Below are 15,822 nucleotides of genomic sequence, written 5' to 3'. Positions count from 1 at the left end.
ACTCCGCAGCACACTAAACTAAGCAATGAAGAGAAACCTAGTTTGCACACCTTATTTTAATCTAGTTCTTATTCCATTTTATTTTTTCCCTTTGATTATTATATATGCAATTAATGTTCATTGTTCATGTCTTTGATGCTGTGTAAAATCTATCAAATATATTATTATTACTAATTTAAATGTTTAAAACAATTGAATTAATAAAAAAAATTAAAAAAAAAATCTACCCCCTCCTCTCTCCCCCTCTATCCACTTTACCCTCAGAGTCAGACATGATAACCCCACAATCCCTTTAACTGTTCCAACGACCCCACCACCCACCGCAACATCAATATCCAGAACTTATTTAAAGTTCTAAATCTAGTCTCTTTCCCCTCATCTTTCACACTGCAACCTTTTGAAAACTCAATGCGACCACTACAACACCCTTTCAACTAGTCAACTTAAGTTGTTTCCCTACATAGAAAATGCTTCACTGTCCCATTGACCCTCTCCGAAAAATTTCCTTTCCTCTCCCCACCCAGACTTCTGACACTTTCATTTGACCTTCACCCCTTTTACTGTCATCCTTTGCACTTTTTTATAATCAAATACATGACATCATGTAAATATTCATTATGTACATTTGCAAAACCTTTCGTTCTCATTTGGTGTTCAAAATTATGTTAAAAAATTTGATGTTGATGTACTTGCAAATAAAAGTATAATAAAATAAAATAAATAAATAAATAAATAAATAAATATAATTGTGTTGTGTCATGAGCGAACAAAGCTTTATATGAACGAAAGCAAAATAGCTTTGTTGTTTTCTTATTTTCAGTGCATTTAAAAGCTTGTTGCTATAAAGATTATTTATATTTGTTCAATTTTATTTTTTCTGTTTGACATTATGACAAAACGAAAGTTTACAGGGAACGGCGTGTTTGTTGGGAGAACGCTTGTATGAAAATTCATAAAGTCACAAGTTCGGACCCCACCCCCCCCCCCCCCTACCGGCAGATGAGGCTCGTTAATTACACTAAAACTAAGAACATGTTAGGCACCAAACCAAATGTTGAGAAAGTCTATGGAAGCAAAACCATAAAGAAAAGCAGGCTTATTCGGAGTCAACAGGCCATTGGGCGCATTACATGTTAACACCTAATACTTAATTGCGTTGGAGGAAATCTTCAACATTACGATTAAGAACGAAGAAGAAGAAGAAAAGACAAGATTATGCTCTTGTTGAGAAACATAAAGTTACCTGTTCAAGAAAGAGATGAAGTAGAGTTTTTCTGTTTCTCTGACCTCTGGGATACTGCTGTCAGCTATACCAAGCCGCCTTTACTTTCGCCAACTCCAGTCGGGTACCCAAAAGAGCTGGGTGTACTCAGAGCCTTCCTTATCACGTGAGCCACGAGGACGGAACTGGAAACTTTCGGGTTAGTAATCGAACGCTTTACCACTCGACCACACCGCATAAGTCTAGCACAGCTGACCCTCCCAGCACAGAACGCTATCAACAATCGTAGCCCCTGCCTCGTTATACGTCAGGCTAACTCGTTATAAGTCACGGCACCTTGACCAATGCAGAGATGGACGCGTATGCACGTTTCTCATTGCCCGTATCAATCACTGAATAATATAAGGGAATAACTATGAAGAATTAATCACTGAATAATATAAGGAGTAACTATGAAGAATTAATCACTAAATAATATAAGGGAGTAACTATGAAGAATTAATCACTAAATAATATAAGGGAGTAACTATGAAGAATTAATCACTAAATAATATAAGGGAGTAACTATGAAGGATGAACAAAAAAACAACAACCATGGAGTTCTATAGAGATTCTCGAGATCAGAGGCGTAGCGAGGGGGGGGTGCGGACCGCACAGGGTGACACCATTGGGGTGGGGGCGGTAACACCAAGGCAAAAAATAGCAAAATACATACAGAAAAATGATAATTTCACTTAATTAAATGATTTATTAGAGTGAATTAGATAGACTTTTAAGAGCAAAGTAGACAAATCCCGACACGGGTGGGGGGGGGGGGGGGGTGACACCATGACGTAAACCTGCTAATGATAAAGAAAACATACAACATCAAGCTGAATTTATAACCGAATATTGATAAAAATCGTTAGTATTATCTGAGCACAGTTTAAAGCAATCACCGTGGGGGTGACGGAAGGGGGGGGGGGGGAGGAAGTTACAATATATGCCTGATGAAAACGGCTTGGTTGAGAATCATAATAACTTATGTGTTAATCCATGTATGGGGTGGGGAGAGGGGGTAAAAAAAATTAAATACATCCAGAAGAAAAAAATATTTGAATATATACATATGCTTATACACATACAAGTGTATATGGAATATTATATATATATATATATATATATATATATATATATATATATATATATATATATATATATATATATATATATATATATATTTCCTTTCTTTTCTTACGGGGGGGGGGGGAGAAGGGCGGGGTGACACCATTAGGTGCCGCACCGGGTAATACCCGACCTCGCTACGCCACTGCTCGAGATACATATATGTACCATGTAATACAACATGCTTGGTTTCGACAGGAGGTTTTCATTAGAGTTAAAAAATTTAGCAATATAGCGTGGAATTATTTGTTTTTATATGGGGTTGGGAGGGGGTTAATCGCTTCTCCATCTGTATTTGAATTTATCATCTTAGTGAGCGAATTCATTAAATATACTATAGTATAGTGAATCCCTCTGGCTCTACTGTGTGTGAGGTGGTGGTAGGGGTGGGGGTAGTAATATACTCTATCGATTTGATCTACACTAGATCGATAGAGCTTACATTGAACATTTCGTCATTTCTAGATCTAGATTCTAGGTCGAGTAGAACATTTCAAGTAATGTTAAAACTTTTTGGAACCAATGGGTCTCTGTTATGTTTTTGCACCCATACTAGACTACTAGAATGAATAGGTCTAAGGTGGTGTAACAGAAAATCCGTTCGTCGTAGTGTTAGGCTATATCATTAATAAATTGATGGTTTTAAATATCAGCGAACTTTTAAATGTCTATTACGAAAGAAGAGTTCGATTTGCGACCATATCATTATTAATATTATCTTCATTATCAGCAGACTATTCCACAGTATCAAAGCAAATTAAACGAAACAATAAACTTTAAAACTTTTATAAAAATATTTTTTATGATAAATAATCTAGAATTCCTTGCAAAACACGCCAAAAAATATTAAAAATGTTAATAACATTTTTCCGAGGAGACTTTGTTTTATATAAATAAAGTAGGTTTTCTCTCATTTGTTCTCTTTTTGTGTGCCAGGGACACTTTTGCTGTAACTGAATGGCTGTTCCGGTAATGTTATCTTTAGCTAGCAACAACAATTGAAAAAATCAAAATGGCTTCTTATGATGTAAACAATGAGCTCTATCCCTAAAGATTAGAATATAATTTCGGTAATTGCTAGTCCAGCAAGTCAAAATTCGTCTAAATATACACAAATAAGACAAAAGCAGACATTATTTTTGTTTAAAACATCATTTTGCATTTGATTGATTCCTATTTCTATTAATTTTAGGATTTTTACTTTTTTTAGGCTTAGGCCTACTTTTTTTCAAATTTTTTGTCTTGTTCTTTCACAAATTCACAGTAATTCACACTCTTCAGGCAGGACTTCAAGTTCAACTGTTTCAACTTTACCAAACCAAATCCACTTACTACTTAATAACTTACTATGGCATTTAGGCCTATTATTTTATTTAAATAATAAATTTCAAACATAACTAAATTTTAAGTTTTTAACAGTTCAGTTTAGTTTATCTATTCTTTAGAAGTATCATCTCTAAACTAAAAGCCCCTGAGATGACTTTCTTTTAATTTATTCAGTTACCATATTTCTACAGCACAGAGGACTGAATTTATATTTGACTTATGTAGGCCTAACTTTATCTTGCATCTCTGCTTCTGAGAAGATTTTCCATATTCTATTAAAGGACCGCGCTTACATGGCTACTCAAGTGTCAATTTCTTTTTCGTTGCTGACATTATCTATCAGCCATCAATTACTTGAAATCTAAGCCACTAACATAGATATCAAACATCAATACTAATATTTATGCTAATAGATGTTAGCATTAATACAACAATGATAGTTAGGTAGTGATGCGTGTCTGACAAAAGATTTTATTTTTCAATGACAAATTATTTCTTCTCTTTTTAATCAGTCGTATCATTATATTAAAAGTTAGGTTTTAGTAATGCATGTGTTAAATAGCTAATAAATTGATGTTTACTAATTCTTTTTATTTTAATGTGACATTATAGTGTAGACAGTAGGCTTATATCCTATCAAGATTCAAGATCACTTCATTCAAAATTAAGGCTACACTTTGAAGCAAACATGTCCTTCAAAAATGGATTTCAGGTCTGTTTTCCGTTTTCTTTAAAAAAAAAACAACCTGTAGCTTATAATATATGTATAGATTTATTCATATTGATTTTGTGAAGTAAATGGCTTTTCTGTTACTTTTAAAAAAAGAAATGTGTTAAGAAGCAGGCTAAGCTTATAAGCTGCTTCTTGTTTCCATACTCATGTTTTTTTTATGAATGTAAACAATAACACTTGACATTCTATGACTGTATTATTTTTTATGTTTCTCTCAGGGAGGTCCTTTTTTTGAACTGTTCAGCTTACAAGGGCGTGACTCTATGAATAACTGGAAGATATCAAACTCTGGTATAAAAAAGGTCAGTTTTATAAGAAGCTTCTTTATTGTTTCATTGCAATCTAAAAATTAATAGAATAAAACTATTCATGTGCAGAGTGGCTCTTCATAATTCTTATAATAAAATCAGTATATGTATATCCAATAGACCTATGAGAAAGAAGTGAAAGGTTATATCCTGGCACTTGAAGGTGCTTCAGCAACAACTAAGGTTCAGGCTCCTAAAGACCAGAAACAAAGTTGTATGTACAATTGTTTTAATTTTTTACTATATTCACCCTGTAAAAAAAATCTTATAAAGTTGTGAAAATAAAATGTATTATTTATAAAAAAAATGTTACATTTTCTGTCTATAATATTGTAATACTTGATTAATTAATAATTTTTCCTCTAGTAACTTTGGTCCAGAGGTTCCTAGTCCTACAGATTTATCTCTCTAAAGGAGCTGATTTCTCAATGGAACTTAGGTGAAAATTTATCTAATATACTGTTGATGATTTTTCACTTTATATTTGATTTTGTGATAAATAACTTAAAAATATAAATACCTGTAGTTTCAGAACTTCAAAATCTTTTTTGTAATGTCAAGTTATATCATTGTATGATGATTGAGTTGACTTGATTGCATAAAATAATTTTAAGTTAGCCATGAATCTTTTTTTTTCAGCGTGACAGACCTTGGGAATAATAAACGGAGAATTTTGTTATCCACATCTCAGAAAGAAGTTCAAGTGACGCCTCTTCATGCTAAAGTACCATTAACGATAGTAAAAAAAGCCATAGTGAGTTTTTCATATCATTATTTCATCCTTGTTCTTTTAGAACATTGACAGTTTTTTAAATTAAAAACAAAACATTTAAATTTAAGATTTACTCCTCTGTATCTGTTGTTTCTATAGTGGCTCAACTTAACATTAGACATGGTTTCACTGGTTGGTGAAATGTGGACCGGTCAGACATTTAGGTCAGTCGACCAAATTTCTATATCGGCCAACTGCAGGCTGAGACGAGTGTTTACTATGAAATCTCAACCACCGGACACTACAGAAGATGAAGGCAAGTGGTTTTATTTCTAAACCCTGCACTAGTCCGCAAATGACTAGTATCATATTTTACAACAAACAAAATATATAATATACCAGGTATATAATTTAAAAACTCGCAATAAAATTGCAATAAAAACGTAATAAATATTTATGAAAACAAAGCAACCATTACTAGCGTGTGTGTGATGACATGAGCTCTTACTGATCCTTATAATTACTTATCAGGTTGTGTCTGTTAGATGGTATACCTGTTGAATATTTCATCCATTCCAAGTATAACACCAAATTTCATAAGCTTCATTCCCACTTATTAAACCTTTAAGTTGTTAACATGACCCAAACCTGAACTGCAACCTTTTTGTCTAACACATTTATCTAACAGTCAAGTTATTTTGTTGTAGAGCTTGACCCCTCCATAAATTCTGGAGAGATGGATAACATTCCTAAAAATTGTCAGTTTGCACCTGATGTTCAGCATTTCACTCAGGTAGGTTTTTTGATCAATTTATAAACAAATACTTTTTAGAATATTGAATTAAATAAACTACCATCTAAATTTGAATAAAAATGTCTTAGTGTCTCTGAAAAAAAATATATATAAACGAAAGAGAATTGTAAATATGTGATTACTATAGTAGTTTGTTTTTTCAATATCCCAACATTTTGTATCCAGGTGATAACGTTAAATAAGATCAAACATGCCGAGCGAGTGCGGTCAGGTAAAGGGTCAACCCTAGCAGACCAGTACAGGCCTGGGTCCACCCTGGAGCTGGATCTGAATGCCAGTGGCAAGAAAATTCAAACTGCTGATGGGAAAATAGCTTTTGGTTCCAAGGCCCCCAGAGTGCCGGAGAGTGGTAGGAAAACATCTAGACAGGTTAGTAGGTGTTTACCTACATTAAACAGTAAATAGTGGGAAAAATGAAGTAGGCCTATATGACAGGTAGAGATTAGTTTATATCTGATTGTTAAAATTAGTCATTTATTTGAGAAAGTTTTCTTTCAGGGAAGCGTTACCAACAGAAGCTTGAAATCCCAAACTTCTAGAAATGATGGTAAGTTCACACATGAAGTTTACTCATAAACTCACTTGTATTTTAATTCCTCAAATATATTTTATGGATGTAATGTTTAGTAAATCTATAGTCTTTACTTTTAACTTGATTTCTATTTGAACTTTCACAACATCCTGTGTAATTTTTAAAGTTTTAATTTCTGTACTTCTTTAGGTGTTTCAAATCAGAATACGATGACTGCCCAGGAAATGGACTTGGATGGAGGAGACCATTTTGACATATCCAGGTCCCATCACCCAGGTAGTGCTGGCTCTGTTCACCAAGATCCAGTCTCTCTTGAAGAGTTCACCAATGGTCTGTAACATTGTATTTATACAACACTTGGCTTAGTTAGTCTTTGAATTATAAGTCTGATATTATTAGTGTTTTTTTTTAGACTTAAGGCCTTGAGATAAACAGTGCTGATGTTTCTGTACAACTGTGACAGGTTTAAAAGACAAACAGTTGGTGGCCCCACACCCACCTAGGGAACCCTCGAATGACAGGGTACGGAGGAGGCCAAGAATAAAAACTGTAGGGCAAAATGGTGTCCTTAACAGAGGTACGTCATTTTATTTTATAGCAATTGAAGTCTACCACACTTACAACCCTATTCATCGTGTAACATTAAGTTGAAGCATTGTTGTTTTAAAACAATTTTAAAAATATTTTGTAAATATTCTTTGTGTTAGGTGATGGCAGTGTAATTTCACCTCCGACCTCCGCAACATTGTCAAGTCAGTTTTCTCGGGGACAACCTGGCCAGTCGTATTCTGTTAGTCCAAGCCAAGCGTATGCCAGGGATAGGCTAGAGGTCAACAGTATTCTCATGAAGGATTCTGGAGTTGGGCCAGATGTCCCTGAGATTCAATCACCAAGAAAAGGTTAGATAACTTATGTATGACATTTTGAAACATTAACATGATGTATAGCCTATATGTTTAGTTCAAGCTTATTCTGTACAAACATTAATTGTTAGAGAGATATTTTTTAAAAATTAAGAACTAAAGAAATTTTACTAAAACAAAAATTGAAAATTACAAAGTCTATAAGATATTTATTAGACATTTTTTTATATATGGAAAATAAATCATATAATTAATGGGGTTTCTACTTTTGATGTTACAGGGGAGACAAGCAACTATGATTCAGTTGTTGATGTTATTTCCCTTTTGAGACAAACCGCTGATCAGTCCCTGGAGATGGATAACAAGAATTTAAATAACAACAATAACAATAACATTTATGGCTGGAACAAAAATGATGACTTAACAAAGCTAGGAAAAAGGAAGAAGGAAATGAGTGATCAAACAAAAGAAGCTGACGTGAATGTGAAGACGAGCATTGAAGATGATGACAGCGTCAAGTCTAATTCAGCCAGTGACAGTTCACACCTGGGGGAATATGAAGAAAGTGAAGAGTAAGTTGGTCTTCTATAACTTTATTGCCTTAGTTCACACCTGGGGGAATAAAGTGAATAGTAAGTTGGTCTTCTATAACTTTATTGCCTTAGTTCACACCTGGGGGAATATGAAGAAAGTGAAGAGTAAGTTGGTCTTCTATAACTTATTGCCTTAGTTCACACCTGTGGGGATTATGAAGAAAGTGAAGAGTAAGTTGGTCTTCTATAACTTTATTGCCATAATTCATACCTGGGGAATATGAAGAAAGTGAAGAGTAGGATAGTCTTGCTTCCTTGGATATTCATTTTTATGAAAGATCTAGTGTTTGTGTTTGCAAGTGTTAAATTTAACTCATAATTTCAATTTGTCATATCATTGTTATAGCATTGTGTTCTTCCTCCAGTGTTCATTATTTAATTTGCATTTATTTAGAGAAATTTGTTGATTTTTGTAATCAATATATAATGAAGAGTTTGCTATCCTAAATGATAAAAAGTTGAATTTTCTGATTTTAGTGAGACCTCAGGGGACACAAACAAGCTTCACCTGTTTGTCTCCCCTCCCAAATCAGCCACCTTAAGGAGAAATATATCACCAAACAACACAGAGACAGATGCTAATCAAGTCAGTATGAGGGTTTTTTTTTATCTTATAAAAAATATTTCTTTATACTTGTTTATTAAAAAGTTTTAGTTTAGTTTTTTTTAAATAGAACTATGCCAGCCAATCAAATATTTCTTTAAACTTATTTATCAAAGTTTTAGTTTAGTTTTTTTAATAGAACTATAACAGACAATAAAATATATCTTTAAACTTATTAAAGTTTTAGTTTAGTTTTTTTAATAGAACTATGCCAGCCAATCAAAAATTGTTTTGACCGTTTCAGTCAAAAAAAAGTGTTTCCAGAAATGTCCGCTCCAATATGAAGAGAAGCACAGACACCTCCTACAGGGGGGCGAGGCTAGAGGACGATTTTGTCAGTCACAGTAGCAGCGAGGATGAAATGGCAGCCCGGACTGGAGCGGATGTTTATTTCCACACCAGGCACCGGCGGCATGCGGGGAGCGCTGGCAGTGTCACGTCACACCGGCACCTCGACGACGGGTACAACAGCAACAACTATGCCTCACCCCTCAAGGTCAGAGGTCACTCTGGGGGATCAAGGCCAAGGCCAGTGACACACCTGGCCCCACAGAACTCTACAAGCCCTGATCAGAAGCCCACAGTTCACTCGGCTAGAAGGGAGAGAGACAGCGTGACAAGGATGAGCAAGAAGGCTTTAAGGGAGATCACCAATCCTCACACAGATGATCCAACAACAAATAATGAGGTAGGGGGTTGATGTTGATGTTAGAAAAAATTTTTTTAGGTTGTTAATGGTTAGAGCTAAGCTATTTTCTTCACTTCCCTTGTTCCCTCTTAACTGAGGCTGAATGTGGATTGTCCACATCTGTTGAAATTATCTACAGTACAATCAGACTTTACAAGATTGCTAAACAAAAAGAAATGAGTCTTAAGGACTTTCTGAGTCCACTCAGCTCTCTTGAGTACCTGGCTCTGAATAGAAAAGTAAAGATGGCTGTGTATTAAGCATACCATAAAATCCCTTCCCACGATAAGCTTATAGAAAAATATGCACATTTTCATCTGCCCAAATGGACAATCAAGTCTGAATGAGTCTTAACTAATCATAAACCTACCAAAATTCCAGAGGCCTTACGATGCCACCAAGTACCAAATGGAGGACCTGACAGAATCCTTTGAGGCCAGGATGTACGCCAGCATGAGGAGACAGGGGGAGGAAGAGGAGAGAAACATCTCACCTGTCCCCACCCACGCCTCAAGCACACTCCACAGATCCCAGCCTCACCTGAACCCTGCTGACCTGGGGGTCACGACGCACCTGTGTAGCGAGTCCCCTGCCACCACCAGTGATGATGATACCAGCTTCAGCACATGGAAGGCCCCTGTAAGTAACAGATTCCCATCAGACACATTGTTTCTCTTAAACCGTGAATAGTTTGTTTACATCAGCCATATTGTTTGTTGAACTGCAAATATTTTGTTCACATCACCCATATTGTGTCTTTAACTGTGAATATTTCATTTACATCAGTCATATTGTTTGTTTAGCTCTGTATATTTTGTTCACATCACGCAAATTGTTTCTATAGCTGTGGATATTTTGTTCACATCAAATTGTTTAGCTATAAGTATTTTTGTTTTGTTTACATCAGCCATATTGTTCTCATTAGTATATTCGTGAATTATTTGTTAGTGATCTCCGGTTATTTCACCTATTTTCTCTTTGATTGCTTTCAACGCACAGACAACTATTCTTTGCTTAAGAACGGTTACCCAGACCACAGGTAACAATGGAAGAGTTTTAACCGAAATAACAGTAGCTTTCTTGATTTGAAAACCTATATCTGTGGAGGGCTCTCCTAATGTTTTGTTTATTACCCCAGATAAAACAAATTCTTTGTATATCTCACCAAATGTTTTCTTTATTACCCCAGACAAAACAAATTCTTTGTATATCTCACCAAATGTTTTCTTTATTACCCCAGACAAAACAAATTCTTTGTATATCTCACCAAATGTTTTGTTGCTACTGCAGGCACCAAACCAGACCCCACACAACTATCAAGATGAGATGAAGTCCCAGAGAAGCAGTGATACATTAACTTCCTCTAACCCAAGGTACTTTCCATCATACTTGTTTCAGATTTAATTTAAGCAATCAACTTCATGGCATTGGTTACATTTCTCTTCAAAACTTAAAATAATTCTTGGTGTCTGTGTGAAGTGGTGCATTATTGTACATTCACTTTTAAGGTAAAAAATATCCTAGGAAAACTGCATGATCAGGATTTCTACCACTCGGTATGTTTAAGTTGGTATAGTGAAACTTGGATACAGTGAATGGACACAGTGGTGTGCTGTTAAACCACAATTCTGTTTGTTTTATCAGGAATTGTAACTGTAATTATCTAAATGCTTCAAGTTATCGCTGGGATTTATATTATATTTGTGCCCAGTTGAGATGATTAAGAAATAAGATTTCTTGTTGTGTGAAGACACATTCCATCATATTCAGTGGTAGACTCTGATGCTCACTGTCATTCACAAAGTCAGTTTAACCTGCAAATGTTTGATGTTTGGCATAAGAAGTGTTTCTACAAAACAATGTAAGGTTTATGTTGTTGGGGTGGGGGGGGGGGGGGCATTTGTCCTGTGTATTTATACAAAACAGTGTAAGGTTTATGCTATCTTATGGTGAGGTGAGGGCATTTATCGTGTGTATCTAATTGTTGTGTGTAACAATGTAAGGTTTATGTGAGGTTGGGGTGGGTGGTATTTTGTATGTGTTCTGTGTCTGTCCATTGTCTGGCACAAATTATCTGGTCCTCACCTGTTCCCCATTGTTTCAGGGACTGGAGTGGGGTCATGAGTCCACCCATTGGTCCACTCTCACACATACATGTATCATCTGGTCCTCATCTGTTGTTTCAGGGACTGGAGTGGGGTCATGAGTCCACCCATTGGTCCACTCTCACACATACATGTATCATCTGGTCCTCATCTGTTGTTTCAGGGACTGGAGTGGGGTCATGAGTCCACCTATTGGTCCACTCTCACACATACATGCATCATCTGGTCCTCACCTGTTGTTTCAGGGACTGGAGTGGGGTCATGAGTCCACCCATTGGTCCACTCTCACACATACATGCATCATCTGGTCCTCACCTGTTGTTTCAGGGACTGGAGTGGGGTCATGAGTCCACCTATTGGTCCACTCTCACACATACATGTATCATCTGGTCCTCACCTGTTGTTTCAGGGACTGGAGTGGGGTCATGAGTCCACCCATTGGCCCACTCTCACACATACATGTATCATCTGGTCCTCACCTGTTGTTTCAGGGACTGGAGTGGGGTCATGAGTCCACCCATTGGCCCACTCTCACACATACATGTATCATCTGGTCCTCACCTGTTGTTTCAGGGACTGGAGTGGGGTCATGAGTCCACCCATTGGTCCACTCTCACACATCCAAGACTTGCATGGAACAATGGAAGGGATCTCTGACGATTTATCTGATGATCCAGTACAGCAATGTAAGTTTAAACATGGAGGGTTTTTTTGTGTAGAGAGAAGCCAGAGACACAGATACTAAGAGACACAGATACTAACCCGAACCCTCTAGAGTAAGAAGGATGCTCATACAGAATATAACATCCATAACAAATACTTAGATTGATAAGATCTATAGTCACTTGTATGATGGGGATGTGCACAAACCTAGTATTGCTGACCAAAAAGTTTTGATACTTGGCTTTATTATATCTCTGAGCCCACCCAGCTCTAATGAGTTATAGAAACAGCAGTGGGAGAATTTAGGTAGCTAACCATACACTTGTTTTATATGCCATAGTCAAAGACACAGATAAACTCAACATCATCTCTAGTATGGATGCTTAATCTAAAACAGGGGTCTCCAAACTTTTCAGTCCGAGGGCCGCATTAACTATCAAATTTCAGTTCGGGGGCCAGTTTCTTCCAGACATGTCTTTGATTTTTTTTGGGCAAAGTTCCCAAGCCATCACCAACAAAGGATTTTTCTTGGAAAAAAATATCTCAGCGGGCCGGATGAGAGGACTTCGCGGGCCGCATCCAGCCAGCGGGCCGTAGTTTGGAGACCCCTGATCTAAAAGATAAAAAAATATACTTTTTTCCCCCTCAAAATCAGTATATTTAAATGTGGACTTCATCCTTATTTATCATTATTCTTAAAACTTCGTGTCTATAATGAATGGTGCCATTAAATTTGTGGACGTTTGTTTTTGTTTCAGACCATGGTAGGAAGAACCTGAAGAGTGGAGAGGACGACGATAAACTGGACGTTTGTTTTGACCCAAAACTGAACTGCTACTTTGACCCCAGAACAAACAAGTATTATGAGCTGGTCTCTTGACTGATTTTCTTGATTCATCTCAACAGAAGTCTGTTTTCTGCTAGACTGGCAGATTTTCTTGATTCATCTCAACAGAAGTCTGTGTTTTCTGCTAGACTGGCAGATTTTCTTGATTCATCTCAACAGAAGTCTGTGTTTTCTGCTCAAACGTTTTCCAAGAATTAGCCTGACACCCATTGTCTTGGCATGTCAGAGGTTGTCAAATGATAGTTTTTCTAGAGAGTCAAAGTTTTTGGCTGAAAGTCATTATTCTAGTCCCAATTTGTCAGACAAGTCAATATTTATCACAGAAAATATGAAATTTAAAATGCAAATGTCTTATTTAGTCCCACTATAGTTTTTGATGTTTAGTTTAACTGTCAGATTAGTGACGTCTCTAGAAGACAATGTGAGAAATGTCCCTCATAGACTTGGGGTATCAGTTTTGTTTTTGGTGTTTAGTGTGACCATCAGGTTAGGTGATGGCTCATAATGAGATGACACATGTATTTATAAACTTGCCAAATTTTGTTTTTGGTATTTAGTGTGACCATCAGGTTAGGTGATGGCTCCTAATGAGATGCCACATGTATTTATAAACTTGCCAAATGGGGATGTGACTCCTCAAGCAGAATGTGATATTATGTCCCTTGTATTTATGTACATAAATAAATGATTGCTACTAGTTTTAATTTTTTGTCATGTCTCAATTGACTTTAACAAGCGTTTCTGTCAGAAGTCTTCTCAAGCACTCAACAGTTGGCTGAAGACTAAAACAATAGGACATATGGACTGGCGACCATTTTCTCTAAACCTGGTTAAACCCATCTTGGCCGTCTGGCTTGAATTGTCCTCAACAAACACGATATTGTTTGCAACCAGCAGGATTCATATTGACATTGTTGAACGGCAGAACACGCTTTATATAAGATTCTAGAGTAGAGGGAAGAGGAAAAATATCAAAAGAAGATTAACGTGAAGCTGTCGATTTTTATTATAAATTGGAATTTTTAAACCTTTGTTAAGAGTTGGAAGTATTGGTCATTACTATGGGTAAAACTACTGATCGTTTTCTCTGTTTGACAAGTACTAGGCAAAACTAAAAGTTGACGTCATTTAGGCCTAGCCCTATTCGAGGGGTCAGATCACGATGGTTTCATTCATCATAGCCAGCATCTGCTGAGGACAGGCCTTGCGCCGTCGAGCGAGCGTTTGTGGGGCTTGGTTTTCTCTGTGTAAACATCGGCACTCGGCAACTAGCTCGATACAAGCTTGGCCCCGATCATCCGAGCGTCACCTCGTGTCGCGCATGTTCGATAACTCCACACGTTTCTTGCCATCAGTTCACACAGTGCAATCGTGTCTTTAAAGGGGGCGAGGGTTAGGTAATCCACGAAATAAAAATTGGAACAATTTTTTTTAAAAGTGAAATTTAAAAAAACACAGTTAAATTCATAAGTCTATTCTTAGTAAAGTTTAAGAACAAATCAGGTGTTATTTCATGTACGTTTAATGTTCTACACTTCAGTTAAAATATGCCTCAAAACATTCAGGCAGTTTTAAACAAATTTTAAGAACACAGTAATAGGGAGACAATGATGCAAGGCCTGCCAGCTCATGTACGTAGAATTTGTTGATGTTTCGATATTTTTGTTCATTTCTGTTATTCGGTGTGGTTTTAAAGATTTGATGCTACATTGTTGATTGGCGGCTTTATCATTTTGGTTTATTGAAGATAAGATAGCCGATCTATAGAAATGTTAATGTTATATGAAAGAAAATATAGCTGGTCTATAAAGGGTTAACGTTTTTAAATGTTTGTTTTTTGTCATACACAACATGTTTAAGTTCCCAGATAGTAAGGAAAAAATGTTTCAGTAGGTAGGAATGGAGTGGTGTAGTCGTTAGCACATCACATCACTTATTTAAGTTGGTGAAGGCACCTAACGTACCATAAGCCGTAATAAAGATAATGAGTTTTATAAAATCGCGAGATCTTCGATAAGTAATGAACACAAATCGATTTCTATTCTAGGGTACGTAGCTCCCAATGTACTTTGGCCAATTTTTAAATAAGTTACGAGATTAAAAAAAAATTCTTATGAAACTCAGTTCTGAACTGCCTGGAAATGCTTATCTATTGACCAATATATCAGCCTCGATAGATAATCTCGATACATACGGTCTTCTTTCTGCCAGATAAATTCAACCAAACATTGCTAAATATAAAATGTAGAATAAAGAACGGGGTAAACTAAAGATAAGAACAAAACAACTGTGCCAAGTGCAACCACGACCTAGATCTTAAATGTTAGTATTGATACGACTTTTACAAATCGTGGTGAACACAACGCAAATATGTTTTACATATTCGAGACATCGACTGATAACATTTTTATAAATAATTTGAACAAACGCTAAACTTTAGGCCTAAGCCTAATAGATTTTACATCTGTTTGGTTTAAAAAATGCATTTTTTTAAATTCAGAAAATCTATTACGTATGAATTAAATTAATTTATTCATCTTTTTGTTACTATTTTTCAATGTTTAAATTTGGCTGAACGGTGGTAAATATTCCCCCCTACCCCCGCCCAGAAAAATAAACTAAAACCGAACAACTAAAGACTCAACAGA

At 36.1% G+C, this 15,822-nt stretch overlaps 2 protein-coding genes across 3 annotated transcripts in view; one reads left to right on the top strand and one right to left on the bottom strand.

Moving 5' to 3' along the window:
• The first annotated feature begins 3,353 nt into the window (after window positions 1-3,353).
• LOC131951332 (protein CFAP20DC) lies at window positions 3,354-13,863 on the top strand. Of its 2 annotated transcripts, XM_059313691.1 has the most exons (21): window positions 3,354-3,456; window positions 4,325-4,424; window positions 4,664-4,747; window positions 4,874-4,967; window positions 5,120-5,192; window positions 5,393-5,507; window positions 5,625-5,781; window positions 6,173-6,258; window positions 6,445-6,648; window positions 6,778-6,826; window positions 7,001-7,141; window positions 7,275-7,388; window positions 7,519-7,710; window positions 7,955-8,246; window positions 8,745-8,853; window positions 9,116-9,559; window positions 9,941-10,198; window positions 10,850-10,932; window positions 12,238-12,350; window positions 13,086-13,210; window positions 13,254-13,863. In XM_059313691.1, the coding sequence occupies exons 2-20, from the start codon at window positions 4,401-4,403 to the stop codon at window positions 13,205-13,207; spliced, it is 2,754 nt and encodes a 917-aa protein (XP_059169674.1). In that variant the 5' UTR covers window positions 3,354-3,456; window positions 4,325-4,400; the 3' UTR covers window positions 13,208-13,210; window positions 13,254-13,863. The 2 variants fall into 2 exon arrangements, with proteins under 2 accessions (XP_059169674.1, XP_059169675.1); XM_059313692.1 differs by lacking the exons at window positions 12,238-12,350; window positions 13,086-13,210; window positions 13,254-13,863 and adding an exon at window positions 11,664-12,226.
• The window catches only part of LOC131951336 (glyoxylate/hydroxypyruvate reductase A), a 40,683-nt gene continuing 34,981 nt past the window's right edge, over window positions 10,121-15,822 (bottom strand). Inside the window, exon 10 of the mRNA XM_059313699.1 lies at window positions 10,121-10,196. Within this exon, the coding sequence (XP_059169682.1) occupies window positions 10,179-10,196 (18 nt within the window). The 3' untranslated portion in view covers window positions 10,121-10,178. The remainder of the gene's footprint in view (window positions 10,197-15,822) is intronic.

The sequence above is a fragment of the Physella acuta genome, unplaced genomic scaffold (assembly GCF_028476545.2).
Source record: "Physella acuta isolate Inbredline_101_S28 unplaced genomic scaffold, ASM2847654v3 ptg000808l, whole genome shotgun sequence".
Lineage (NCBI taxonomy): Eukaryota > Metazoa > Mollusca > Gastropoda > Physidae > Physella > Physella acuta.
Note: the sequence above shows the minus strand (reverse complement) of the source record. Positions and strands in the feature narration are given on the sequence as shown.